The sequence below is a fragment of the Orcinus orca genome, chromosome 19 (genome assembly GCF_937001465.1).
Source record: "Orcinus orca chromosome 19, mOrcOrc1.1, whole genome shotgun sequence".
Lineage (NCBI taxonomy): Eukaryota > Metazoa > Chordata > Mammalia > Artiodactyla > Delphinidae > Orcinus > Orcinus orca.
This window is the reverse complement of record NC_064577.1, coordinates 51,550,707-51,577,037: the sequence shown is the minus strand read 5'-3', so window position 1 is coordinate 51,577,037 and position 26,331 is coordinate 51,550,707. Positions and strand designations below refer to the sequence as shown.

The 26,331-nt window shown below is 50.6% G+C and overlaps 1 protein-coding gene across 10 annotated transcripts; it reads right to left on the bottom strand.

The window, feature by feature from the left end:
* Positions 1–176: 176 nt before the first annotated feature.
* On the bottom strand, positions 177–25,125 carry MTMR4 (myotubularin related protein 4). Of its 10 annotated transcripts, XM_049702317.1 has the most exons (22): positions 25,049–25,125; positions 24,620–24,678; positions 24,455–24,506; positions 24,202–24,263; positions 20,469–22,758; positions 18,947–19,036; positions 18,482–18,598; positions 17,876–17,958; positions 15,727–15,887; positions 15,516–15,612; positions 15,200–15,313; positions 13,860–14,056; positions 13,494–13,622; positions 12,868–12,979; positions 12,174–12,369; positions 11,749–11,934; positions 11,488–11,658; positions 11,183–11,337; positions 4,758–6,159; positions 2,953–3,063; positions 2,645–2,733; positions 177–2,427 (listed from the first exon to the last, which is right to left on the bottom strand). In XM_049702317.1, the coding sequence occupies exons 5-22, from the start codon at positions 20,511–20,513 to the stop codon at positions 2,250–2,252; spliced, it is 3,633 nt and encodes a 1,210-aa protein (XP_049558274.1). In that variant the 5' UTR covers positions 20,514–22,758; positions 24,202–24,263; positions 24,455–24,506; positions 24,620–24,678; positions 25,049–25,125; the 3' UTR covers positions 177–2,249. The 10 variants fall into 10 exon arrangements, with proteins under 10 accessions (XP_049558274.1, XP_049558275.1, XP_049558273.1 ...); XM_049702318.1 differs by having other exon boundaries at positions 24,202–24,506; XM_049702316.1 differs by lacking the exon at positions 25,049–25,125 and having other exon boundaries at positions 24,455–24,728.
* Between the last annotated feature and the right edge of the window lie 1,206 nt (positions 25,126–26,331).

The following is a 26,331-nucleotide window of genomic DNA, read 5'->3' as shown; positions in this document are numbered from 1 at the left end:
TCCCCTATCCGATCAATAACTAAGCTTGTGCTGATAAAAAGAGAGGGCCATTTAAAAAATGGAAATGGTTGGGAGGAAGGGGTATAATGTTTCAGTCCTTTCTCATGGTCAAAGAAAAAATGAGTATTAAGTTTTCTTAGAAACTGAAAATGAAGAAAAAGACCCAACAAAGCAGCACTAATATAGAGATTTTATTTAAATTGTATCGAGTTTTTACAGCACATTGCATGTTTGTCACAACGCAACTGCACAGTTTGGATTTTTGGCCACATCATGTCACTTACACCCACAAGAGCTCTGAAAGGAGTATTTGATGAATACATCTGAGCTGAGAGCCCAGAGTCTCTCTCCAAGGCCATGCAGTATGTTCACTGATGGGACAGCCCCTCAAAACAGCCACACAAAGTAGACAGATACAGTCTCCTCAAACGTTGCCAATCGAAGTGCAGTGAAAGTCAAGTTAATTAAAAAGCCACTCAACAACTGGCAGTAAATTTTAATGACTGAGAAAATGCTTAGAAGAATTTTATGTATCGAGACAAGGAATAGTTTGTTATTTTTTCAATGATCTCAGGAATTTCCCGGACACAAAATCTCCATTATTCAACTCCATTTAAACGAAAAAAAGTTCCGCTAGACTGACCTAGATACGCCAAAACTTTTTAGGTTACATCCATGGCAAGTATAAAAGCACAGATGCTTCTCAGTAGGGCTGAAGAAAAGGTCAGGACAAATAACAGTTCTTGTTCTAAATGCAGATCCTAGTTATTTTCGAATGAAAATTTTTTTTCTAGGAAGAAGCATGAACAAGTAGTAGTTAGACGGCTACCATAATTTTAAAACAGGGTAAGCCTAAGGGTAATTTACCTTCCATACACCAACGAATTAAGTAAAATATATAAGGAAATCCTAGTGGTTTCATTATAGGTCAAGGAGACTGTATCTGTCCCAACCACAGTACATGGCTATATCACTGTATCTTTTGGTTAAGTGCCACTGGTACATATTAAGATGGAAAAACAAAAACAAAAACAAAAAAAAACCCTTTGGTCCAAATGGACGCATTTTCTCTCCCAATTTTGGTATCGAGGCTTTATTCTCTTCTGTTTGGGTTCCATTGTTAAGTGCACAGAAATAGACAGCAGCATTTGTACTGAAACCCTCACATACCAAACAGCGTATTCTAGGAGGTAAAAACCAAACACTAGATTCTACCCTCAAGGTGTCAAGTGTTCAGGATAAGAAGCAGTGTGACCCAGAGGAGGCAGCAGCCAAGGGAAAGAGGACATGTGGGAAGAGGGCAATGGAACAACAACCAAAATAAACAGTGTTTTATTTTCATGCCAGGAGAGGATCAAGGTGTAGCTCCTGTGTTAGCACCAGGACAACTAGGAAAAGTCAGGCGCAAAGGGTAGGGCACAATCAGCAAATATTTCACAAGGATAATTTCTGCTTTTCCCTTCTCATTCTTCACAGTGCATACCTCGAGAGCTGCCACTGAGTAACAAAGACTCCTGCCTTCACAGCTCAAAGTAACTGATTTCTGCCAGGACTGAACGTCAGCAGAGTTTTCCTCTGCTCCCAAAAAGGTCTCACTCCCTAAAACTGTCCCCCTAAACTGAATATTCACTGATGCTGGCTGATGAGCCAAGTGAAAAATACAGCAAAACCTCCACTTGCTGAACCAGTCTTTAAACCAAACTCCACAGAAAGACAGAGCTAATGCAACTAGAGGGAGTGCCTCTAAGGACTGAGCCTTCATGCACAGACACAGAGCACAGAGGTACAGGGTATAGTTCATTTCAAATAGGATAGGAATTCCTATCTTATATACTATAATCTGCCTTTTTCAAGGTGGAGGAGAGATGGATCTGGTTATCATTTGGAGTTTGGTTATACATATGCCTTTCTATTGCTGTTTGGGGCACACATCACCAGGCAGTATCTATGAAATCATCATCTTGTGACCCCAGGAGAAAGAAACTGGAGCCACCAACTCAACGTTAAGCTTCCAGACTCTGGGTCTGGATCAGGACCATTACCCCAAGGTAAGGGTCTCACCAGTAGAGGACCTCCTGCCAAATTGGAATTCCTCTGCTCCAGTCTCATGGTACCAAGGAGGATTTCTCAAGACTGTACCTTTGAGCTCTGTGATTTCATGAGCCACACCAAGGAACCTTCAAAACTACACCTGAAGCAGATCCTCCCTTCAAACCTGCTAAAACTGGACAGGTCTTCTCCTCTGGCATTCAACTGGAAGCTGTAGCAATGGGTTTCTTCAGATGTTGGCTCATGAGTTCCCTGGCCCGAGATACTTGGATATGTTCGTAACATGAGTTACAGACGAGAACTGGATCATAGAGTTGTTGATCAGGAATGGGCAACTTCAGGTGGCAGCAGCCAGCACAAAATACATTCCCACAATTTCTGCCAAAGCACAAAGAGGGGAGAGTTCATCAGAAATGCCGATATACTGGGAACGAATGATACTCTGAAAGGCCTTACATGAGTAAAGAAAAAGTTGGGAGAAAACAAAAATAGTTCCTATTAAGATATCTCCATTTTCAGGTTAATTCAGTTTAGTTCATAACTATGTCCCTCAGTAGGCTTTACGAGCCATACTGAATCATAGGCAACATCTTACCTGCAATGGTGTCTGCGTTTGGCCAACCAGAATTCACAGTCACAATTATAGCAATGTGATGCCATATGGTCTGGAACCCAGCGAGTCACCTAACAGAAGGCAAAAGGAAAAATCCCAGGTCCTTGTCAACAGAGTGGAAAAGCAACACTGCAACAAGGAAAGCATCCCAGAAGAAAATGACAAGGCCTAGGCAGCTACTACTGCCCTACAGAGAGACTCGGCTGGGGAAGAACAGGTCAGTCATCTCTGAGAAGTATGAGAACTCACTGGCTTGCAAAAGGACCTGCCACATATTTGCCTGGACATACCTCAGTCTCTTTCTTATCAACAGGTTCCCAGCTTGCTTCTGAAAGGCAGTCTTCACTGTGATCAGAACCAAAATCTTCTGTATCACTGCCATCTGACTCCTTCAAACACGTCTAAAGGAAAAGCAAAGGCATCACCACCATCATCTTCATCATCGCTAACATTCATTGTTTACTATGCATCAGGCACTGTTTCTAAGTGCATCACATGCGTGAACTTATTTAACTCCTCACAACAATCTTATGATGTATGCTATTATTATCCTCATTTTACAAATAAGGAAACGAAGCCATAGAGAGAGTTAAGAGCTAATAGGTAGTAAACGTGGGATTTGGACCTAGCGTCTGGCTTCAGACCCATGCTCTTTTTTTTTTTTTTTTTTTTTTTTTTTGCGGTACGCGGGCCTCTCACTGTTGTGGCCTCTCGCGTTGCGGAGCATAGTCTCCGGAAGCGCAGGCTCAGCAACCATGGCCCACGGGCCCAGCCGCTCCGTGGCATGTGGGATCTTCCCGGAGCAGGGCACGAACCCGTGTCCCCTGCATCGGCAGATGGACTCTCAACCACTGCGCCACCTGGGAAGCCCCCAGACCCATGCTCTTAACCAATATGCTCCATCACAGTATGGAAAGAATATTTCTCCTGTTACATTCTAAATCAGGAGTTCGCAAACTACAGCCCACAGGCCAATTTGGCCCACTGCCTGTTTTTGTAAGTCAAGTTGGAAGACAGCCACACTCAATTCATTTACACATGGTCATTATGGCTGCTTCTGTGTAAGACAGAAGAGCCTAGTAGCTGCAAAAGAGACTATATGTCTCACAAAGCCTGAAGTATTTACTGTCTGGCTCTTTACCAAACAAATTTGCTGACTCCTGTTCTAAACCATCACCCTGAATAGTAAGAAGTTGTTAGCCCTGACCATCCCACCAGCAGAGGAGTGGGCAGCAGGCAAGGGGGAATGTCCTAGAGCTGGCTTCTAGAAGCTCCCCGAGGGCTGCTGTGCCAGAACCCAAGGCCTCCTGACCCAGTGAAGCCTAGATAGTCTTCATCACCTCTCACCTGGCTTATTCCAAAACATCCTAACCAGCCTCCCCATCTGGGTTTCATCTGCTTGACACGCTGTTGCTAGGGTAGTAGCACTCTTTTTAGTACTCAATTGTTTTTTTTTTTGGCCGTGCCATTCGAAGTCCCTCTAGGGTAGTACTCTTAAATGCAAATCTGATCATGTGACTCACTAGCCGAAACTTTTATTGCCTTGAGGGTAGAATCCACACAACACAGGCACTCAGGCTGACCTTTCTAATCCCTTTCCACTTCCCAAGGTCACCTCCCGCCACACTACCAACTCCCTCCCTCACAGTCCCAGCACAAGTGTGCGCGCATGCACACACGCGTGTGCGAACACACACACACCCCTTTATTCAAGCCATACCGCTGGAGTACCTATTGCCTCCATGCTTCTGCAAATGGTATTTCTTTTTCACTCTCTACATGGCTAAAAGCGACACATTCTTCAGCACTCGGCTCAAGCATTAGCTTCTCAGGAGAGACTTCCCCGAAATCTGACTCCACCCAGGCCCCCAACACCTGATGCTTCCCTCAGCACTTAAGAACAGCATTCTAACTGTCTACTTGTCTCTCCCAATAGACTGTGAGCTCCTTTCGAGCAGGGACTACGTCTTTCATCCTACAGCCCAACCCCCTAACTCTGGCACACAGCAAGTACCCAATGAATGGATATGGAATGGGTGAAAGGCTGGACGGAAGGACAGAATGAGTGGCTGCGTGGCAGTAGGCGAGTACTTACAAAATCATCCTCGTAGTCCATGGGGGGCTCTGCTGGAGGGGCGCAGCAGTGGCGGATATCCAGCCTCATCTGAAGCTCACGCACCTGTCGACGTAGCTGTTCCACCTCTTGCTTGTACCCCGCTTCAATCTGCCGTAATCTATGCTGGATCACATCCGTGGGAAAGGGGAGTCCATCGTCATCCAGGTAGAGAGGAGGCACTGGAGAAGGGCAGCTTAGGGGAACAGGCTTCGTGCTGGAGACCTGCTTTGGGTGACCAGACAACCACATCTGGTTGTTTTTTCCTCCTGGACCAGTACAGTGTCCATTGGAATGAGTAGAACAGACCGGTGACCTCACCCCTTCTCTCTGAGCCCACTGTCCCCCGAAGCAAGACCCTGTTGCCCGCATCTGCTTACTGCTCGACCTCTTGCTACAACAGCCGTAGGAAAGCAGCCGCCGAGGGGTGGTCTCCCCACTCGGGAATGAAGTCACCATCCCTTGGAAGCTGTCCCAGTTGGACCCTAAGAAAGAGAACTCACTGATCTGGCTCTGAGAAATTGGCTTTCGGGCCAATTCCAATGGCACCTTTCCAAAGCGAGGGTTTTCCAATAACTGCCCATTCCTATTATTCCCTCTTTTGCCCATGTCTTCTTCCCCCTGAATCAGGTCTGGCACAGAACCGGGCTGTTCCTGGTGGGAGACACTTGCCACAGACCCTGGGGGGTCTTGGTTGCGAAAGTCGGTGCTTGGGTCTGGAGGAATTTGGCAGGTAGCACTCAGTGGGTTGCAAAGGGTGCCCAGACCGTGAGTTGCAGCACCTCTGGAGGGCACACCTAGCACAGAGTCTAGCTGGGCCTGCTCGGGGGCACCTGTGAGGGAGTCCTGGGAAGACTCAGGAAAATCACAAGTTCCATCACGCTTGTTGGAAACAACTTTAGAGAGTGCTCGGACAGCTGCTTTTTCAGGACAATGTTCAGGTGGCTCCTCTGTGCCATCTAAAGTCCTACCCAGCTCATCCTGGGCAGGAGGGTCTGGAGCTGGTGCCTTAGTCTCTTCTAGGACTTTGAACTCAGGATCAGAGGTGCTGCTCTTCGTTTCCTGGGGCACTGCAGCATTAAGCAGCCTGTAACTTGGAGAAGAGCTTCTGTGACTCTTGAAAGGTTTATTGCTCAAGTAGTCTTTCTGGCTGCTGGGCAGAGACGGAGGAAGAGCCATTTCTCCTACAGTCTGCTGAAGACCTCCTAGCCCAGATTCCACAAAGGTTGCCTCTGATCCCTCAGGATTGCCATGCCAGGGCTCCAGGCCTGCTCTGGCCTCCTGACAGCGGTTATTCAGGTTGGGGTCACTGGACGTGCGCGTCAGGGGGCTGCTTGTGTCACAGGCAGAAAGAAGATCATCCATAGATCTCGTTTTAGGTAATCTGGAATGACAACACACCGCCTCCAGGTCAGGAGCTGAGCTACCTCCATATACAGGAACTGGGTCATCAAAGCAATCAAAGCCAGAGTTCACAAAAAATAACAACATTTAAGATTACAGATGACCAATGTGCACTGCAAAGAGTCTGCTCTGCAAAGAGTGGAGGACATGAACTCCGGAACCCAGGCTCTGTCCTCGGCTTTCATCAGTCTCACCCCACACAGTCTCCCTGGCAATCTCAACCACTCCCGTGGCTTCAACTGTCTTCTAGGCTGATGCCTTCCCAATCTACCCTTCAGGCCAGGACTACATCTCGGCCTCACACCTAATGTCCAACCGCCGCTATCACACATGGCAAGACAGAAAGAAGGTGGGTTCTGGAGCTTGACGACGCTGGCTCTGACGCTGATCAGCTCTGTGACTACAAGTAAGCTTTTTAACCTCTCAGACACTTGGTTTCTCTCCTCCATAAAATGACAATAAATTACCTTGCAGAGATGCTACGAGGATTCAAAATACAGGCAACCAACCGCAAACTAATTAAGACTACACTCACAGGACTTCCCCAGCGGCCCAGTGGTTAAGACTCCGCGCTTCCACTGCAGGGGGACCAAGTTCGATCCTGGTTGGGGAACTAAGATCCCACCCACATGCCGCAGGGTGCGGCCAAAATAAATAAATAAATACATAAAGGCTACACTCACGACTCCTCATTTTTACAGCTTTCCTTATTATAAATTATCCCTCCATCACAGGAGTAACCAGCACAGCTTTTTACAACCACTTAGCGGCCGCGTGCTCCTATGAGTCCCAAGTCAGCACGGAAACTTCCCCTCGTGTACAGCACGCAAAGTTCTAGAGGCATTCTGGCACACCAAAGGGGTAACAGACATTTGCAAGAATGACCGCCCTAATTTTTAAAGTTCTAAAGTCCTTGGAGCAACAAAACTTGAGGGAAATTTGCCAGGAAACAGTGGAGACTTCGCTGGACTCCTATTTTCAGACGCCTCAGTCAGCCCAGCCCACACTGAAAAATCCCTCAAAGGTGCAGTTACAACAGAGCTAGCTGATTTTTTTTAAGTGTTTGGTTTTTGAAACTTATTAATACTTCTTTAAAAGTATTCTTGTGTTTGATTTTACTTTCGTGATCAATGTGTGTTTGTGTGGTAACAAATTCCAGGAAGGCAATGACAACAGTTACAATTACAGTCTCTGGAGTCCCACAGCAAGAGCTTGAATCTCACAGCTTGGCAACTTGTTAATTTTTTTCTTTTTTTTTTTTTTTTTTTGTTTTACTTTTTACTATGGAAACTTTCAAACATACAAAATAAGTAGAGAGAAGAGTGTGAAGAAATCCAGTGTACTCTTTATCCAGATTCACCAATAGCAACAGCCTGCAGTCGCCCACAGCTGACGCCTATGTGGACCGAAGGTCTAATTAATAATGCTGGTAGAGACAATCATGCCTGAGGAGTTTGGAACCACGAGAGAGCTCATCCAGCTAATGTGGTCAGGGAAGGCTACACAGACAGAGGAGGATCTGAGCTGGGGAGAGAAGAATGGGTTGTTGCACTTTAATGGAAGAAGAGGAAAGAGAGCAGGACGTTTCTGATCTAGGGAAAGGTAGAACCGAAGGTGAGTCAGGTCAGCTGTTAGAGAAACCATTTCCTTTAAAACCCCTATACAACTACTCCTCTAAATCCAACCCTATCTCGAACTGCCTGCAGCATACCTCCTGTGTGCTGTCAAAATATTTCAGTCCCAACCTGCCGGTATCTCCTCCTTCTCCCTGAACTGACGCATCTTCTCAACTTTTCAGTGTCTATAGGTGGTACTAATATCCTCCTCCTGGTTTCTAAGCTCAGAGACTTGGGACCTTTTTTTTTTTTTGCGGTACGCGGGCCTCTCACTGTTGTGGCCTCTCCCGTTGCGGAGCACAGCCTCCGGACGCGCAGGCTCAGCAGCCATGGCCCACGGGCCCAGCCGCTATGCGGCACGTGGGATCTTCCCGGACCAGGGCACGAACCCGTGTCCCCTGCATCGGCAGGCGGACTCTCAACCACTGTGCCACCGGGGAAGCCCTGGGACCTGTCTTTGACTGACCTCTTTACTCTTCACTTCCACCCTTCAATGTTCAGGCAACTCCACAGAGTGCTAATGACTTCTCAACAACGTCTGAATTTAATCCTTTCTCTTTTCCAAGGACTCTTCCTTTCATATCTGAATTACAACAGTGCTGGCTGGTCTCTGTGCCTCCAACTACATTGCTCACTGATTAATTCTTGAAAAATCCCATTGTTACCAGGTCACAATGACTTACTATTGACAACTGAATCAAAATAAACTACTCAGGGGCTTCTCTGGTGGCGCAGTCGTTAAGAATCTGCCTGCTAATGCACGGGACACAGCTTCGAGCCCTGGTCCGGGAAGATCGCACATGCCACGGAGCAACTAAGCCCGTATGCCACAACTACTGAGCCTGCGCTCTAGAGCCCACGAGCCACAACTACTGAGCCCGTATGCCACAACTACTGAAACTCACGTGCCTAGAGCCCGTGCTCCTCAACAAGAGAAGCCACCGCAATGAGAAGCCCACGCACCACAACAAAGAATAGCCCCCGCTCACCACAACTAGAGAAAGCCCACACACAGCAACAAAGACCCAATGAAGCCAAAAATAAATAAATAAAATAAATTTATAAAAAACAAAATTAACTCCTCAGTATAAAAGCCCTCAATGAACTATCCTGTTTATTTCTTTCTATTCCTCAAAATACCTCTTCCCAAACCCTGCCAGCTCCAGAGAGGTGGTTCTTCTTTTTAAAAAAATTAGAAACTCTCTCATGCTTCTAATTCTTTTGGACCCCTCTCCACTAACCTTGTTACCAAGCTCATAACTCCCATTATTCCATTCATTTGTTTGTTCATTTAAGCATTTACTAAATCACCTATTATGTGCCAGGCCCTGAGCCAGGCACTAGGGACAGTAAAAAGCCATGGTTCCTGCCTGGTCTTCCACGAAAACGTCTCTGAGTAAACAGTCACCCTATGACCCCTTTCTTACTTCTCATTTCTCTAGTAGCTTTGAACAAGACACATTCTTATTCGCTTAGATGCTAACTTAGAATTGTTCTCTAATTGTCCTATGCCTGATCTTACAGCTTTTTAAAGGTATCTTATAGGATCAATATCTTCTATGTCTTTGGTACAGCCCATAAAACCCAGTACAGTACTAGGCAACTTGTAGGTATTTAAGAGACATTTATTGGTTTGAAAACTTAGGTATTGATTTAAGGCCATGGTTGTTAAATGGGTCACAGAACTTATTAAGAATCTGATAAAAAGTTATGGCCCCTCTCCCTAGAAAAGCAAACTTATGAACCTATACCCAAATTCTGCATAGTTTGTGGAAAGAGAAAAATCACAGAATTCCTGAAGCCTATCCATAGGCCCCTGACAACGGACACAGCTCCAAAGACCCTAAAACTAGTAACTTGGGGGTTGGGGGTTTTTGTTTTCCTTTATAATATTCAACCAATTATGTAAGTTATATTTTAATTTTAAAAACCTTCCACCAGTAAACAAAGATCAAAGTTAGAAATGCACATATGCTTCGAACCAGGCATTTTCATTTCTAAGAATTTATCTGGCAGAAACACCAGCACAAAAGCAAAGGTATACATATACGGTAACACTACTGAACTGTATACTTAAAAATGGTTTAGGGGACTTCCCTGGTGGCGCAGTGGTTAAGAATTCACCTGCCAATGCAGGGGACACGGGTTCGATCCCTGGTCCAGGAAGATCCCACATGCTGCAGAGCAACTAAGCCCATGCGAAACAACTACTGAGCCCATGCGCCACAACTACTGAAGCCTGCACACCTAGAGCCCCGTGCTCCACAACAAGAGAAGCCACCGCAATGAGAAGCCCTCACACCGCAACGAAGAGTAGCCCCCGCTCGCCGCAACTAGAGAAAGCCCGCACGCAGCAACGAAGACCCAACACAGCCAAAAATCAAGAAAATTTTTTTTAAAAAATGGTTTTGATGGTAAATATTGTATGTATTTTACAAAAAAAATTTTTTAAGATATACATATAAGGATGTTAACTAAAACACCCCTTATAATGATTAAAAAATGGGATAAACCTAAATGACCAATCGAAAACTGGTTTTATAAATTTTGATGCACTCTAATTTTGGACTACTATGCAGCCGCTAAAAACAATACAGCAGCTTTATGTGTGCTGTCATGGGTGACATCCTGACACACAGTGGGGAAAACAATTTGCAGAACGGTACGCAAAATATGATTGGTTTTGGATTTAAAAAATGTTTCTACACGAGATTGTGAGAGTGGCTGTATCAGTGTAGAGATCAACATCTGGAAGTGCACGCACCAAAGCGCCAGCTGTAGACACCTGTGGGGACAGGGAACAGGGAGGCAGAACTGCCATTTTCTACTGTTATACTGCTTGGCTCTTTTTAAAAACAAAGAACAGATATTACTCTTATAACTTAACCAATCTCCATTCTACTTCCCCCCAAATATTCAGCCAGAATATAACTTTAACTTTTATGTCTCCCTTTAAATTCTGAGGGAGTAATGTGAAGGCTGTTCTCTTTCTGGGAACCCATTTCTCTGGAAGCTAATGCTGGACATAGCAAAGGTTATTACTAAGATAGCAAGGTTCCCACGCCAGTGAACATCGATCAAGACCATTCCCACAAGTCTTCCTGAAATAGTCCTTTCTGTTCTGTTCTCCTCTCCCCTGGGTCTGTCACAAAGGGTAATAGCAGCTTGGAAAAAAGGTAACCACTCTTATCTTAAGGACGGACCTTGGGAACATACAGAGTGCCCTCCAAGCTAACTACGAGTCTTGGGCCAAGTTTGGCCTTCAACTGGCTCAAGAGGTTGCTTTAAAATATCTCATAAAAGGAAAAGAACAGCATTTAGGCAAGACACAAAGCAGTTGCTGCCTCCCTAGGGGAGAGAGGAGAGAGCAAAAAGGGCTCTTCTTACCTGTCCAGAGAGCGGCCAGAGAACTCCTGGCTCTGAGCCACCGGGGAAAGGTAGAGGTCCATGCTCTCCTCCCCGAGTGTGCATGGAGATGACGCTGGCAAGTAAACAGCTGTCCAGAGGTGCAGCGCCCGGACGTGACACACGGGGTGCAGGACCTAGGGAAGCAGCCCCGTACGTGGGTTCTGTGAGATGTTTCAGGGCCCCCTTCCTTCCTAAGCCTCTGGGCCCGAGTCCTTCCCGCTGACTCGGCCTTTTCTCCCTGTAGGTCCCCAAGACGCACCTACGGGATAAGGGTGCGGACTTACCATTTCTGAGCCTGATGTGTAGAGGAAGTTGTGGAAGTTCTTATTGCCAGCTCGCAGAAGGGCCCACACGGAGCAGGTTCGCTTGTAGATGTTGCGCTTCTCTCGCTCACAGGGGTTGTTGGCCAGGAACGTGCCGTAGAGACAGGAGTACGTGTGCTGCACCAGCTTTACCTAGACGGCCAAGACAGCTTGCACCGGGCCTGGGCTGCCGGCCCCCACCCTGGCCTCAGGCTCACGGACTTACCAGGCTCACGGACTTACCAGGAACGCTTCATTAAACTCAAACAGGCAGGGAAACTGCTTGAGCAACTGGTGAACAGAATCGAGCCACTGGAGGAACACAGGGCACTGCTCGTTCTGGTCCTCTGCGTTCTCCTGGTGGCCGCAGCGGTCTCCAAACTTGTGCCCAAAATCCAGCCAGTCAGATTCTACTAACACTTGGAAACCCTGCAACAAAGAGGAGGTTCAAGTATAGGGTCTCTCTGGGAAGGCTACTGTGCTCCTTCCAGGGATGCCCGAAGCAGGGGGCTGGCAGCTTCAGAGAAGAACATGCCCAAACCTAGAAGAGGACTTAAAGCCACCAGTGTCCTCTATGGAAAGATCCCCCAAACGGATCCAGAGGGCCTAGTACCTTCCCCAAACGCCCCCTTTCCCTCTGCTCTTTCCCACCCAACCCCTCCGAATACCTCCAACGTCCTGTAATACGGGTCCAGTAGTATTTTGGCCAGGGCTACGATCTGCGGCGTCCGGTCCCAGCCATCTGAGCAGTGCACCAGCACAGGCCGGCCCTCCCGGTCTACTGTATTAGCCACGAGCACAGCTGCCTTCAGCATCACCGACAGGTGCTGCAGCCATTTGGTGCTCTCCAGAGCCGACAACCAGCTACAAGAGAGCAGAGGTCACACCTGTCACTAAGGGCGCCGAGGCTACAACAGTCTCTCTGCCACCCACGGCCAGCCACACCTTAACACAGTCCCCAGTGAGAGCTGAAGCTAAGAGGCCCAGCCCATGGCCTTTCTGCCAAGAGGTGTCTAGCAAGAAGGTAGGGAAAATGGGACCTGGGGTGGACAAGACAGTCTTTGGATCAACAGAGGAATTTGGAAGCATCACACGCACATCTAGAAGCCACTTTCTCTCCCCAGTTCTCTGCGTCCTTGAGGACAACTCATCAAAACAAAAGGAACCCAGTGTCCTGTGGCCGTTCCAAAGCGTTGGCTGAGAAGTGGAAGAAGTGTTCTTGGAACTAGCCCATTGCACCTAGGCCCTCGGGTTTCCTGTGTCTCACACTCCCCAACTCCCCACCAGACCTTCCAAGCACGAGAAGTACTGGGTAAGGGATGAAACTGGAGGGTGGATGGAATCACAACAGGGAACACCTACTTGCTGGGATCGGGCATCTGGCTACACACAGCGCGGAGGTACTGGAAGCTGTTCCGGATGGCATGGATGTTGGCCATTCCCATGAACACGACCTCACAGTTGGGGTAGTACTCTGCACACATAAGAGGAGAGTGGAGCATAAGAGCGTGTTCTGGAAACAGGCATCCAGGACGAGAGCAGCCCAGTGGGCAAAGCTTCCCTGCAGGGCAGAGCACTCCAGGACGGGGACTCGATACACTGTGGAGATCCCAATACCCTTTTCCCTCCGGGTGCTCAAGTGCCGTATGCTAATAGCGATGACGATAACCTCAATGACAACGATGCTCGAGGACTACTAGTAACGATGACATATAGTAAATCCTCAACAAACAGTAGCTGCCCTGTGCCAGTAACTTTATATATGTAACCTCTCTATCGTCCAACAACTTTGCAAGGCATGTTTCAGCCCCACTTTACAGATGAGAAAGTCAAACTCAGACAGATTAAGCAATTTAAGCATAGTCCCAGCCATTGAGTGGCAGAGTCCTGATCCCAGGCCAGGTTTGTTTGGCTCTTTCCACCACACAAGCTGTCCCCAAAGCCACCAGAGCACAGGCTGGCTGCAGTCACTGAGGTAATAGCAATACCTTCACATTCACAACCTCCACCCTTGGCCCGGTTGGCCACCGCCGCCGTGTAGGATCGGGCGTCCAGAATCAGCAGCTTCTGGGGGGCAGCTGTGCTCTCCACTCCAGAGCATGCAGTCAGGGAGGAATCTAAACACACACACAGCAGGGAGAGGACCCTGGGTCGGCCATCTGCCCAGGCGCACCCCACCCTAGGGCACTCCCTTTGATGAGACCCCTCACACCCCATCACCTTTTCGTCCCCACCAAAAGACAGGGACCCAGACACCTTGTATGTTGTCGTCTTCGTCCCACCCTCTCACTTGGAGCCCAGGAGGCCAAGGTGGGAGCCTAGTCCCCAGGGGGCCGACACCACCCACACCTTACCGAAGTCAGCGTCACATGCCTCGCCGGCATCACTATTCCCGGTGCTGACAGAGCCCCCAGTGGTCCTTGTCCCTGGGTCCAGGGCACAGGCTTTAGCAATGGACGTGACTAAGTACTCATCATCGGCATTGCGCCAGCCCCACCAGCTGATCTCGGGCTGGCTGCAGCGGGCGATGGCAGCCCCGTTGCGTAGGTGTCTGACAAAAGAGAAGAAACCATCAGGCCCTTGGCCTTCACAGCCCCCAGAGGCCTACTGCTGAGACCCCAGGGGGCCAGACCAAGACCTCCAGAGTGAACAGGGGCCACCAGATCATCCAGGCTATGATAACAGCAACCAAAAGCCCTTAACATCTCGAGATGGCTTTACAGTTTACAAAGCACTGTCACACATACTTCTCAAATGGGCTGTGTATTCCCAAGGTGACCTTGACTCATCAAATCTGCACAGCACCTGCTCCAGGTACAGACACCCAGCAGGAGAACAAGCCTGGGCCCAGAGCATGAACAACTCCAAACCTCATGGCTACTACCTGCCTCACAAATGTTTTTTTTGTAAAGAACCAGGCAATAAATTTTCATCTTTGGGAGTCACAGCCAATCTCTGTCGCACATTCTTCTCTCTGTGTTTTCTTTTTTTAAATAACCTTTTAAAAATGTAAAAACCGGGACTTCCCTGGTGGCGCAGTGGTTAAGAATCCGCCTGTCAATGCAGGGGACCCAGGTTCGAGCCCTGGTTTGGGAAGATCCCACATGCCACAGAGCAACTAAGCCCGTGCGCCACAACTACTGAGCCTGCGCTCTAGAGCCCACGAGCCACAACTACTGAAGCCCGCGCACCACAACGAAGAGTAGCCCTCGCCCGCCACAACTAAAGAAAGCCTGTGCGCAGCAACGAAGACCCAATGCAGCCAAAAATAAATAATTTTTAAAAAAAATGTAAAAACCATTCACAGCTCACAGGCTATACACAGAACAGGATACAGGCCGGATTTGGTTCACAGGCCATGGTTTGCCAACCCCTGTTCTAAAGCAATGTTTCACACACACACACACACACGCGCAGGTCCTAAAAAGAAAGAAAGAAAAAAGAGAGAGAGAGAGAGAAAGGAAGGGAGGGAGGGAGGAAGGAAGAAAGGAAGAAAGAAAAATGTGTAAACTCCCCAAAAGCCTCGTCCTCAGGAGAAAGAAAACTGAAGCAGTTTTTCTTTTAAAATTATTTCATAGCCACTTCCCGGAACAGTGTCAGTTCCCAGTCAACCACACTGCCGCAGACCTCCACTTCTGACTCTCCTCACTGCACGAAAAGCATCCCCCCACTTCCCCGGCCCCTACCGCCTCACCTATACACAACCACAGGGACCCGCTTCCAGGAGCGGAAGGAAGCCACATTCTGCAGCTCTTTATCTGTGATCCACACGGGAACCAGCAGCTTCTGGGGGTAACTGGGGCACAATCTGAGAAAAGACCAGATGGGGTCATGGAGCTTGATTAAAGACCTGTGATCACAAGATCCCCAGGGATGGCCCTGTGGGCAGAGGGACCAGGAGCCCTCCTCCCCTCACAGAGCCAGGAGCTGTGCCCACCGTGCTTTATCCACACGGGGAGGAAGTCTGGGTCTGGACAGGTGTTTTGGTTCCCCACCCAAGACCCTCTCACTTGTAGTTGCTGTTGATATGCGAGACTCTCCAGACGTTCTGCAGGTCAAAGCCCATCCTCGCAAGCTCGGCCTCCTGCCGACATCGTATGTGCTCTCCTGCAACACAGCCCCCGTGCCTGTCAGCATCCGAGAGCACGGGGTCCAGGGCGGAGGAGGGGTGAGAAGCAAGAGACAAAAAGAGGTCTCCTAAAGAGAGCAGCCTGGCCTCACCTGGCTGACACAGGTGGGTGTGCTGGTCCTCCTCAGTCAGCCCCAGGCACCAGGCATGGTAGGCAAAGGCAAACAGGTCCTCAGGCTTCGCAGGTCTCGCCGTGGCCCGACTTAGCCGCGAGAGCCACTCTTGGCACTGCTTGAAAGTGGAGAAGTGGCACCTGCCAGGCAAGAAGCCACGAAGTGAGGCAAGAGGTGAGTGAACTCTGGGGCCATAAGGGTCAAAGACCCAGCCACAAAAAGGCTGTGGGGAGGGGAGACTGCAAAGCAGGAGGTAAGGCATGGGGACCCTGGGGAGGACCAGGGAGACTGGGCAACACCCAAGGGACATTGTCTTGCTGTGACAATTCTCTTCCCAAGAACTCTTGTCCTTGACACGTAAGGATCCCCTCTAATGGGGCCCGACCATTTCTTATATCAAATCTGAATGCTATCAAATCTGGCCCTGAATGTCTGCTACCCCTGTGTCTTCTCCCATGACTCTCCAGCACAAACCCTCTGTCTCCGGGAGGAAGTCCTACCCATGTCATTCCTGTCTCCTTGGTTTTTCACTTCCGCTTAATAATGTCTCCTCTCAGCCTAGCCATGTCCTACTGATACTCTGAAGAAAGTCGCAGTCCCACCTCTTCCTGCAGGCCTTCTGAGCCTAACCCATTCCACAGACCCCTTCCTCTGTTATTCTTAGTATGCTGGGAGTATTAAACAGTAAGTTTTCCCAGAGCATATTGCCAAAGGTTAAGTCTTCCTTTAGCAACTAGACTTTAATCTCCTTGAAGGGAAGGGCAATGCGGATTCCTGTTCTTAATGCCTACAGACCCGAGTACATGGCAGGCTCTAAACTAGGCATCTTTTTTTTTAAAATTAATTTTTATTGGCATATAGTTGATTTACAACATTGTGTTAGTTTCAGGTGTACAGAAAAGTGAATCAGTTATACATATACATATATCCACTTCTTTTTTAGATTCTATTCCCATATAGGTCATTACAGAATATTGAGTAGAGTTCCCTGTGCTATACAGTAGGTTCTTATTAGTCTGGGCATCCTTTTAATAATCCTTGGAGTGATTCCTCTTTCTCTCATATCCAGTCTGTCAGCAAATCCTATCATCTCTACCTTCAAATATCTGACCACTTCTCACCATTTTGATTGCTACCAACCTGGACCAGCCACCATGATTTCTCACCTGGGTAACTGTAATAGCTTCTTAATTAGTCTCCAGTTTCTGCCCTAGCTTTTGTCTCCAACCTTCTTCCATCTTTTCTCAATATAGCAGCCAGAGTGATTCTATAACAGACCACGTCACTCCTTTGCTCAAAACCCTCCAGTGGTTTTCTCACTTCCCTCAAAGTAAAAGCCAGTCATTATGACAGCCTGACACCCCTCTTACCTCTCAGATCTTGTATCCCACTATCCTGACCCACTTGCCCTCCACTCCAGCCACACTAGACTCCTTGCCATTCTTCCATTGTGCCAGGCTCATACCCACCTCAGGGCCTTTGCATGCACTGTCCCCTGTCTGCCACACTCTTCCCCCAAATACCCACATGGTCACTTTCTTCAAGTCTTGACTCAAATGTCACCTTTTCAGTGCAGGCTTCTCTGGTCACTTTGTTTAAACCTACAACCTTCACCCCCATAGCACTCCGTATCCCCTTTCCCTGCTTTATTTTTTAACTTTACATTACCATGATTTAACATATTTTACTTACTATTTACCACTCCTATCTCCCCACTGGAATATAAGCTCCATGAGGGCAGAAAATTGTGTGTTTGTTCCCTGCTGTATCCCCAGTGCTTAGAACAGTCTGGCAGAGTAGAGTGCTCGATAAATACATGTTAGATGAATAAATAAATGAACCAACAACAATGTGAGTGCTCTGCACCAGACATCACCCTATGTGCTCTCAGATGCATCTTCTCATTTAATCCTTATGAAAACTCCGTGAGCATTATCCCCATTTCTTTAGGTCAAGACACTGTAGATCAGAAAATTGACCCCCCAACCCAGACAAGGTTTTCACTGTTTCTTCCAAATGGGGAAAGGGAGGCAGTATTTTTCCTTCCTTGCTCCAGAGAAACCCTGCAGCAGAGAGGTCTGGACAAGACTAGGGCCAGAGGACCTGAGCGAGGCTCCGTCGTTCTCACCTCACCACTTTGGAGTCCTTGCAGGCGATGTGCAACTGGAACATATCACGGCTCTCCACGCTGTCAATCATCCGGAGGGGGACCTGGAGAGGAAATGCAGACTGGCGCTCACATCCCCCCACTCCACATCACTCCTCATCCCCGCCCCCACCCAGATGCTGATGTATCAACAGAAGGAAGGAAACCAACATTTACTGTGGGCCTCCTAGGTGCCTGGTAACGGTGCTGGGTCCTCTACATATGTGACCCCAATTAATAATCACAAGAAACCACAAGGCAGGTGTTTTCACACCATATTATTAAGGAGGAAATTGCACCTCAGCTGGGTGATTGACCAAGGTCACACAGTTGGTAAGTGGCACTCTTCCAACAAAGCCACTGTGCCCCTAGAAGGGCCAGCAACAGAGTGAGGGAAAGACAGAGAGGGGAAGGGAAAATTAAGTGAGAGAGACAGAAAGATAGACCTGCCGTTAGAGGAAGGACAATAAGAAAAAGAAGGGAACCCCAACTCTTTGGAAACATGATCAAGTAGAGCATTGGAGCAATCCCACCTTGAATTTCACAGGGATTCTGGCTTGGGTGTGGGAGAACAAGACAGAAACTCACGTTGATAACAGAATCCTTGAACTTGATATGCAGCCGGTAGTTGGAGATGGCAATGAGGGCATCGGCTGCGCGGCCCAGGAACTCCACTCCCTCACCCTGCAGCACTGTGAAGGGCACCTGCCGAGGGGCAGAGGGGCCCTCAGTCCAGAAGTCAGTCACCTCTCCATCCCCTCTCCAACCCCTGATCTGTAGGATCTCCTCTGGAAAAGCTGGGCCAAGGCAGGACAAAAGTTCTCTCCATGGTAACAGCACCAGACAACAGCTATACAGGAAAGCTGCCTTTCCTTCCCTGGGGCCAAAGTCTCCATAATGCACATACAGACAGGCTCCCCTCCCTCCAGAGACCAAGGAGCAGGAAGCCAGAGCTCCCACACTAGATCCCCTTGGAGATATTTGGGTTGCGGGAGGGTGTTTTTTAAGCAGGCAGGGAGCTCTACCCACCCTGGGCCCCCAACTCTTCCTTACCTGCAGATTCTCCTCCTCTTTCACTAGTTCCTTGGGGGGGAACAGATCCTTGGCTTGGATGTACTCCAGGCTGGGGGGCCCCTCCTCACCCTGTGGGGAAGGCCTCAGCCCTAAGTCACCAGGCTCCGCCTGGCCCATTAGGCCTCATTCTGCTCCCCTCCCCTCAATAAACCCACATACACCCCATACACACTTATAAACGTTCTGGTCACCAGAGAATGGAAGAGAGACCTGGTTTGGTGGGAGGGGTGAAGTGGAGGGGGAACTCAATCCTCTTAAGCCTAAGAGAAGAGTAAGGTCCACAGAGTAACTGGGAATCTGCGCTCCTCAAAGAGGGAATCTCCTGTAGAGCCAAATTTCCCAAATGAAGGAGAGAAAATGAAGGAAAAGAAAGGCGAATGTAAGGGTAAGACAGAAGTGGGAATGGGAAGTGCTGCCCTGAGAAACAGGAACCAGGTGTGCAGCTGGTCACAGAGACAGGAGGGGACGCAGGCCCCTGAGGCCACTCCACTGAGGCTTCAATCTGGTGGGTGAAGGAGACAAAGAGGAGTGGGTCATGGGATTCAGTCCCAAGCCTCTAGAGGGCCTTCACGGATGCTTTCAAAAAGAGGATGTGCTTTGGAGCTGAGCTTCTCTTCCAGTTAGGCCCGCACTGCTAACAAGCTCCTGCCACCTGCCAAGCACCCTGCCCTGACTGCCGATCTGAGGGGAACTCCTGAGGAATACCCACAGCAAGCAGAAGTAACTCCCTTCCCAGCCACCAGGGAGGGAGGGGAGAAGAGGGGATCCACGTGCCCGGGAAGAACCAGGGGACCCAGGACAGCCAGGGGAGAGAGAGAGAGGAGGTCTGGCAGATATTGGGGGGGGGGGGGCGGGAAGGGGATAGATAGGGATATCTGAGAGGACAGATGGGGGAAGCTGGGAAGGAGCATTAAACCAGAGGGGGAGGGGGGGTGGCCTGGGAATGATGCAGAGGTACGGAGGCCTGCAGAGGCAGAGAGGCAGGGAAGATGGAGAAGAGAGGCTGGCTGGGGGACAGTCAAGGAGAAAAGACAGGCGTGTCAGGTGAGGGATGGAGTGGTGGAAGGGGGAGGGGACTGGAGCCAGGGAGACAGCTCAGACATCCTGTGCTCCCCGACCAGCCCCCTAACATCCCAGGCGGCCTACTAGCCACATCCCACATCCCCAAGCAAGGATGCAGCGGGTGGGCCCAAGATGGAGAGGCGGAGGTAAAGGGATGTACCCCTGCAGGGCGGGGCCTGAAGATCTGCAGTCAAGGGCAGCGGCTTCAGGGCTAAAATGATGGGTCACAGAATTCCAATCCCCGGCCTTCGACAATCCCCGGCACCCGAAGATTAAAGCAAGTCCAAGAAAGAAAAGGGATTATGTCCCTTCCCCTGCCAGGGCCCTTGGTAAGGGGGATGGGCTGAAATTCGGGATCTCAAGGGCCGGCCCTGGGAAGGGCGGCGGGTGCAGCCAGCGTCGGGGTCCCCGGCCCGCCGTAGGCGGGGCCGGCACTTACGAAGCAGCTGAGCATGGAGCAGGAGACGCGGGCGGTCAGGCTCATGGTCGCGGGCAGTCTGGGCCAGCGCACATGTCCCCGGAGCCGCTGCGCTGCCCGCCAGTCTCGGGCGTCCGCCGCATCCCGGCTGCGGGGCCGGCCAGGTGCAGCCGCTGCGGCCAGGAGGCGAGCGCGGGCGGCGGTGCTCGGCGCGCGCCTCTCCCCTCCTCTCCACAATGGAGCGAGCCCAGCTCCGCCCAGGCGAGGGGAGCTCCCCGACCTTGCCGCGCCGGGAAGGCGGGGGCGGGGCGGGTCCCCGGGCCCCGCCCAAAGCCCCCTACTCCTCCCTCCCCACCACCCCTCCGCGGCGTGGGAGAGCGTCCTCGGCGGGCTCCTAGGGGCTCCCAGGAGTCTGGGCTGCGGGACTGCCCCGCCCCCCCCCACGGCGTGGGAGGGGGCGGCAGGACCGCCTACATCTTTTCATTTCCCATCTTCCCACGTGAGCCACCCCACACCACTGTTTCAGACGTCTGTCCCCACGCCCTCCCCTCCTCTTTGAGTCCCCCCAGTGCCTGCTCGGATTCCCAGGATGAGGCTCACCTCCCTCCACCCGAGGCCCTTTCTAGTTTCTAGGCTTCCTCCTTTCCCTCCAAAACCACCACTCACCATTCCCCAGTCCATCAGTGTCCTCCAATCCCCTGACCTCACTAATCCCACTCCCTTTTTGCCCCTTAGAATGGACACTGGTCTAGTGCCAGTTTGGTCATTACACACTCCTGAGGGGGAAATTCTCTGGGTTTTTTATTCCAAGGTCCCTGCCCAGCCCTACTTCTTCAGCTCCTCCTCTCCCCTTGTTTCACATCCTGTGTCTTCTGGGTAAGAAAGTCCTTGGAGAAAGACTTTCTTAGGCTGGGAAAGAGAAGTGCTGGAACTATGGACCACAGAAGCTATGCAAAAACAAAACTCATGGAGGAGGGAGGGAGTTGGGTAGAGGGCCAGAGAATAAGGGGCAGTGATAAGAGGCTCAAAATGTCACCGAGAGTCACAGAAGGAACCGTTTGGAACCCCACACTCCCTGTCCCTGGTAACTTTCAGAAACCAGGGCTTTTGTTTCGGTTTTGGTCTTGGGGGGGGGAAGGGAGGAATAGGAGAAAAACCTGACATTTTATTAAGCGCCTACTATGAGCCAGACATGTTTCAAACATTATCTCACTAAAACCATTCAACTCCCAAAGAAATTAGACTTCAGGCTTACAGAGAAAGTATGCAGTTCACCTAAAGTACTTAAGTGGTGGTGCTAGAACTCAAAATTAGACCAGGCTGACTTTTCAGTGCATCACAGAAGAGAAAAAGGAAAGGGGCTATCAGTTGGTGGGGGTCAGGACCAGCAGGCTTTCTGAGAAGAGACCAGAACAATACTGCACACCCCACACACCCATGTGTCTGTGGAGGAAAAGAGCGAGTCCTCTCACCAACTGAATGCCTTGACCTGTCCCTAAGCACAGGGGACACGTGAAAGAAATAAAGAGATACAGCCAGAGCAAGGACCTGGTCTGGACCCAGGCTTGTAGCTCCCCACTCCCTTCTCATCTCACTGCTTCCTCCCAGCTCTCAGGGGTTAAGGGGTTCCCTGAACTTGGGGTGAAAGAAGGGCAGTTACAGTTAGTGGAAATTTTATGGGATCATTATAACACACACACACACACACACACACACACACACACACACACACACACACCGCCCCCAGTGATATTCTGGGCACCTTGAGGGTGCTCTCCTGCTATATATTCAGTCAGCTGTTGCCTACAGTAGCTTAACAGACAGCAGGACCTTGGAGGTAGAGAAGCCCCACAGTTTTAGTGGAGTCGCTCCTGATACAGCACCCACAATATTCAAGGGACCCAGTAGGAAGTACAAGGATCTTGATATAAAGGAGCCCTTGCTTTTCAGACCAGAACAGAGAGCTTCACCCAGGGACCAGGAGAGGCAAGAGAAGGGCCATTATGAAGAGCTAAGGGAGCCAGTGGTAGTGTGGGGAAAGCATGGCATAGCACATACAGAAAAAGATGTCTAGAGGCTTCCCGTCCCCGCGCTGTATATTGGCTGATGTTTTGCAGCCTAAGGAAGCCCTAATTTATCTCCAGGGCAGATGAACCTGCTTAGTTGCTGAACAGAGTAGCCTGGAGCTCAAGGTCCAGGAGAGGCGGGCAGCTTCATGGAGAAAGACACAAGGATTACAGAAAACACAGTGGTCTGAGGAAAGCGTACTCACCATTCTACCGTGGTGAGGGTCCTGGCTACCTGCTTCTCACTGTAGAGCCCGAGAAACATAAGCATAAAGAGCAACATTAACATCACCATAGAATCAACAAATGCCACACATCTACTCCTGAACTTCCCCACAACTCTTATTTGCCTTCCTCGCAGAGCATCCAGCCTCTCCACAAGTCACCATGCTAGACAGAGGCAATGGGAGCTACGTGAGGAGAAGGCAACAAGCGACTCTGCAGGGCATGAAGGCAGCCATCAAGTTCTGGACCAGGACTCAAGAGTCCTGATTCCCAGTCCCAGAAAGAGAAGTAAAACACTCCAAACCCTGTTCTTTGTGGGAGAGCAAAAGAACTGCCAACTCTGAAGAGAGAGAGGCTGCCCAACCAGGGCTCACTTCTGGCCCTGGTGGGAACGTGAATCCACAAGAGCGCTCTGCCAGCCTCTGAGTCTGGGAGTAGCACCCACCTGACCTGTTTGCTGGGGGCAGAGTCCAGAGCAGAGGACAAGAGGGAGGGGACCACAACCTATGATCAGACGGCAGCAGGGCTGGACATGCCTTGCTGAGTGTACTTGACACCAAGTGGGGTGCAGGTTAGTGGGAGGAGGCCACACAACGGGGACAGAATCAGGCCAGTGCAGGCCTCAGAGTCAGTACCTGTCAAATGGGCCCAAGCAACAGAAATGTCAGGATGGGCCTCCTTGGCCCACTTAGGGAACCACTTAGGGAACCAGGCCCAGGTTTCACTGACATTTTTCTTTATGCCTGCTATCCGAGCTCAGGGGCAGTCCAGCAGTGCCCCGCAGAAGGCTGTGGGGATAAGAGTCTCCATCTGTGGCCCTACCTGCCTCCGTAATCACAGCCCACCCTCCCCATGGGGGAGCCAGCAGACTGCAAGCCAGAGGTGCTGCCTCACCGCCCACTGGCAAGCAGCCTCAGGGAAACGGAGAGAGGGAGAGACGAGGACAGGCCTGGGAGGCCCAGGGTTCCCGGACCTAGGTGATCTGGCCCCGGGGCGGGGGGGGGCGGGTCAGGCTGACAGGGGAGCCCAGGTACCCAGGTTCTAGGGGCGGAGCCTAAAGACTCGGAGGCGGAGCCCCGAATGACAGAAGGCGGGGCTCACGAAAGCCGGTGGGGCCGGGGCGGGGCCGGGCAAGACGCGGTCGTTGTGGCTCCCAAACTGGCAGTGCACGGGGCACGGTGACTCACCCAGGTGGCGTCCGCCCGACCCTCCGAGGCCGCGCTCTCACTACTTCCGTCTCCCGCAGCTGCGGAGGCCGCGCAGCTTCGACCCCACCACGGTGCCCCTCTCCCCAGCCAATCCTATCTCTGGCCTGTGCCCACCCTGGCCAATAGCCACACCAAGTCCCGCCCTGCCCCCCACCACGCAGCCGCCGCCCTCACTCTTCACGCCGCTCATTGGTCAAATTGGGCAGACGCCCTCCCAGCCTTTAGCCTATCGGGTGCCGGAAGACGAGACTGTACCTGGAGGGAGGAGGCGCGGCGCGGGAGAGGAGACGCGACCAATGGGAAATCACAGCGCGTCCCTGCGGTAGCCAATGGGAGAACAGTAAAAGGGGGGCCGCTAGCTACGGCGCCAGGGGCCGGAAGTGGGGGCGGTCTGTCGCCTACTGGTAGCGCAATTGAAGGCGGGGCCTTGTAGGGACAGAGGCCTTACAGCCACTTCCGGTGACCACCCCGCCCCCGGATTACTTCTCAAGTAGATCTCTGGTGGCACCTTAGTTTATTCATTTTCCGTTTTGGTTTCGCCGCGGTCATCCGTCCCAAAGCTGGAAGGGAGAGAAAGACCCCGAACGCTAAGAGAGGAGGGAGGGCTGGGCCTGAGGCTCCGTCTAGGTCTTCGACTGGCGCGGGGTGGGGGAGGGTTTCCCTTCTTCCGCACCTTGACGTGTTCCTCCAACCTTCACTTTTCATCCGCGAACCGACCCTGCTCTCCGTGACCTGAATGAACGGTGCCTTCAGTTTTGAGAAGACCTCTCACCTGAGAAATAGGACTGTAAAGGGTGTGGGGAATAGGACTCTCCCGACGATCTAGCTCTTCGCTCCTCCCTTCCTCTCTCCCACGGGGAGCCAGAGCAGGCAGCAGGGCGGTGGGTGGCCGCTGGAGGTCGCCGTAGCCCCGAGATACCACCAACCCGACAGAAATGGAGAACAGTTGATTCAGATTCTCAACCGATAGCTTCAGTTCAGGAGTGGGCCTGAATGCTTTAATAGCAGGCCCCAGGGCCATTATGTCCTCACATGTCTCTTTCTTATAGGACACTGGGACTTTTACTAACTTTAGTAAATTCCAGGAAAACTGGAACCTTACCTGTGTTCAGTGCTTTAACTCCAGGGTTTAAAACAGTGTTTGTTGGGACGTCCCTGGTGGTGCAGTGGTTAAGAATCTGCCTGCCAATGCAGGGGACACGGTTCGAGCCCTGGTCTGGGAAGATCCCACATGCCGCGGAGCAGCTCAGCCTGTGCACCACAACTACTGGGCCTGCGCTCTAGAGCCTGCAAGCCACAACCACTGAGCCCATGTGCCACAACTACTGAAGCCCACGCGCCTAGAGCCTGTGCTCTGCAACAAGAGAAGCCACTGCAATGAGAAGCCCACGCACCGCAATGAAGAGCAGCCCCCTCTTGCTTCAACTAGAGAAAGCCCGCATGCAGCAACGAAGACCCAACGCAGCCAAAAATAAAATTAAATAATTAAATAATATAAAAATTAAAAAAGAAATAAAAGTGTCTGCAAATTAGCAGATGCTTAATAAATATTTGTTAAGTGAATTCTTCCAGGACGATGATTGTGCTCTATCCATTCCCAGCACTTACTATAGTGTTTGGTGATTACAGGGGTTTCAAGCATTTGTTCAGTGCTCTATCACAGGCTTCCTAGAGTACAGAGCTTAATTCGTACTACATATCCCTTTTCCCAAATCAGGGGAAATACGAAGGCTGCATGCAATTAATGCGATGTTTTCTCGGGGGAGATATCAAAACCTAAACTTCTATGGGGTTGTCAGTACTGTATGTGATAAAGATGAGAGGGGCTCCATATAACAGAGGCAGGAGAGATACAGTCAGGAGGATGGACAGGCCAGGCTGGATTCTGGGCACGGACTGAACCCTGTCATGAGAGGGGAAAGTTTTCCCCACTCTCCCTTCCCTACTAAAAGTCAGAAGCCAGCACCCTCCTCCAGCAACCTTTCAAAACGGGGTCCTAGGATCTTCTTGGTTTCCCTGAGATGGTAAAGATACAGACAGTGGGCTTCGCTGGTGGCACAGTGGTTAAGAATCTGCCTGCCAATGCAGGGGACACGGGTTCGAGTCCTGGTCCGGGAAGATCCCACATGCCGTGAAGCAACCAGGCCAGTGCGCCACAACTACTGAGCCTGCACTTTAGAGCCCACGAGCCACAACTACTGAGCCCCCATGCCACAACTACTGAAGCCCGCGTGCCTAGAGCCTGTGCTCCACAACAAGAGAAGCCACTGCAATGAGAAGCCCGTGCACCGCAACGAAGGGTAGCCCCCACTCGCCGCAACTAGAGAAAGCCCGTGCACAGCAACGAAGACCCAATGCAGCCAAAAATAAATAAAATAAATAAAT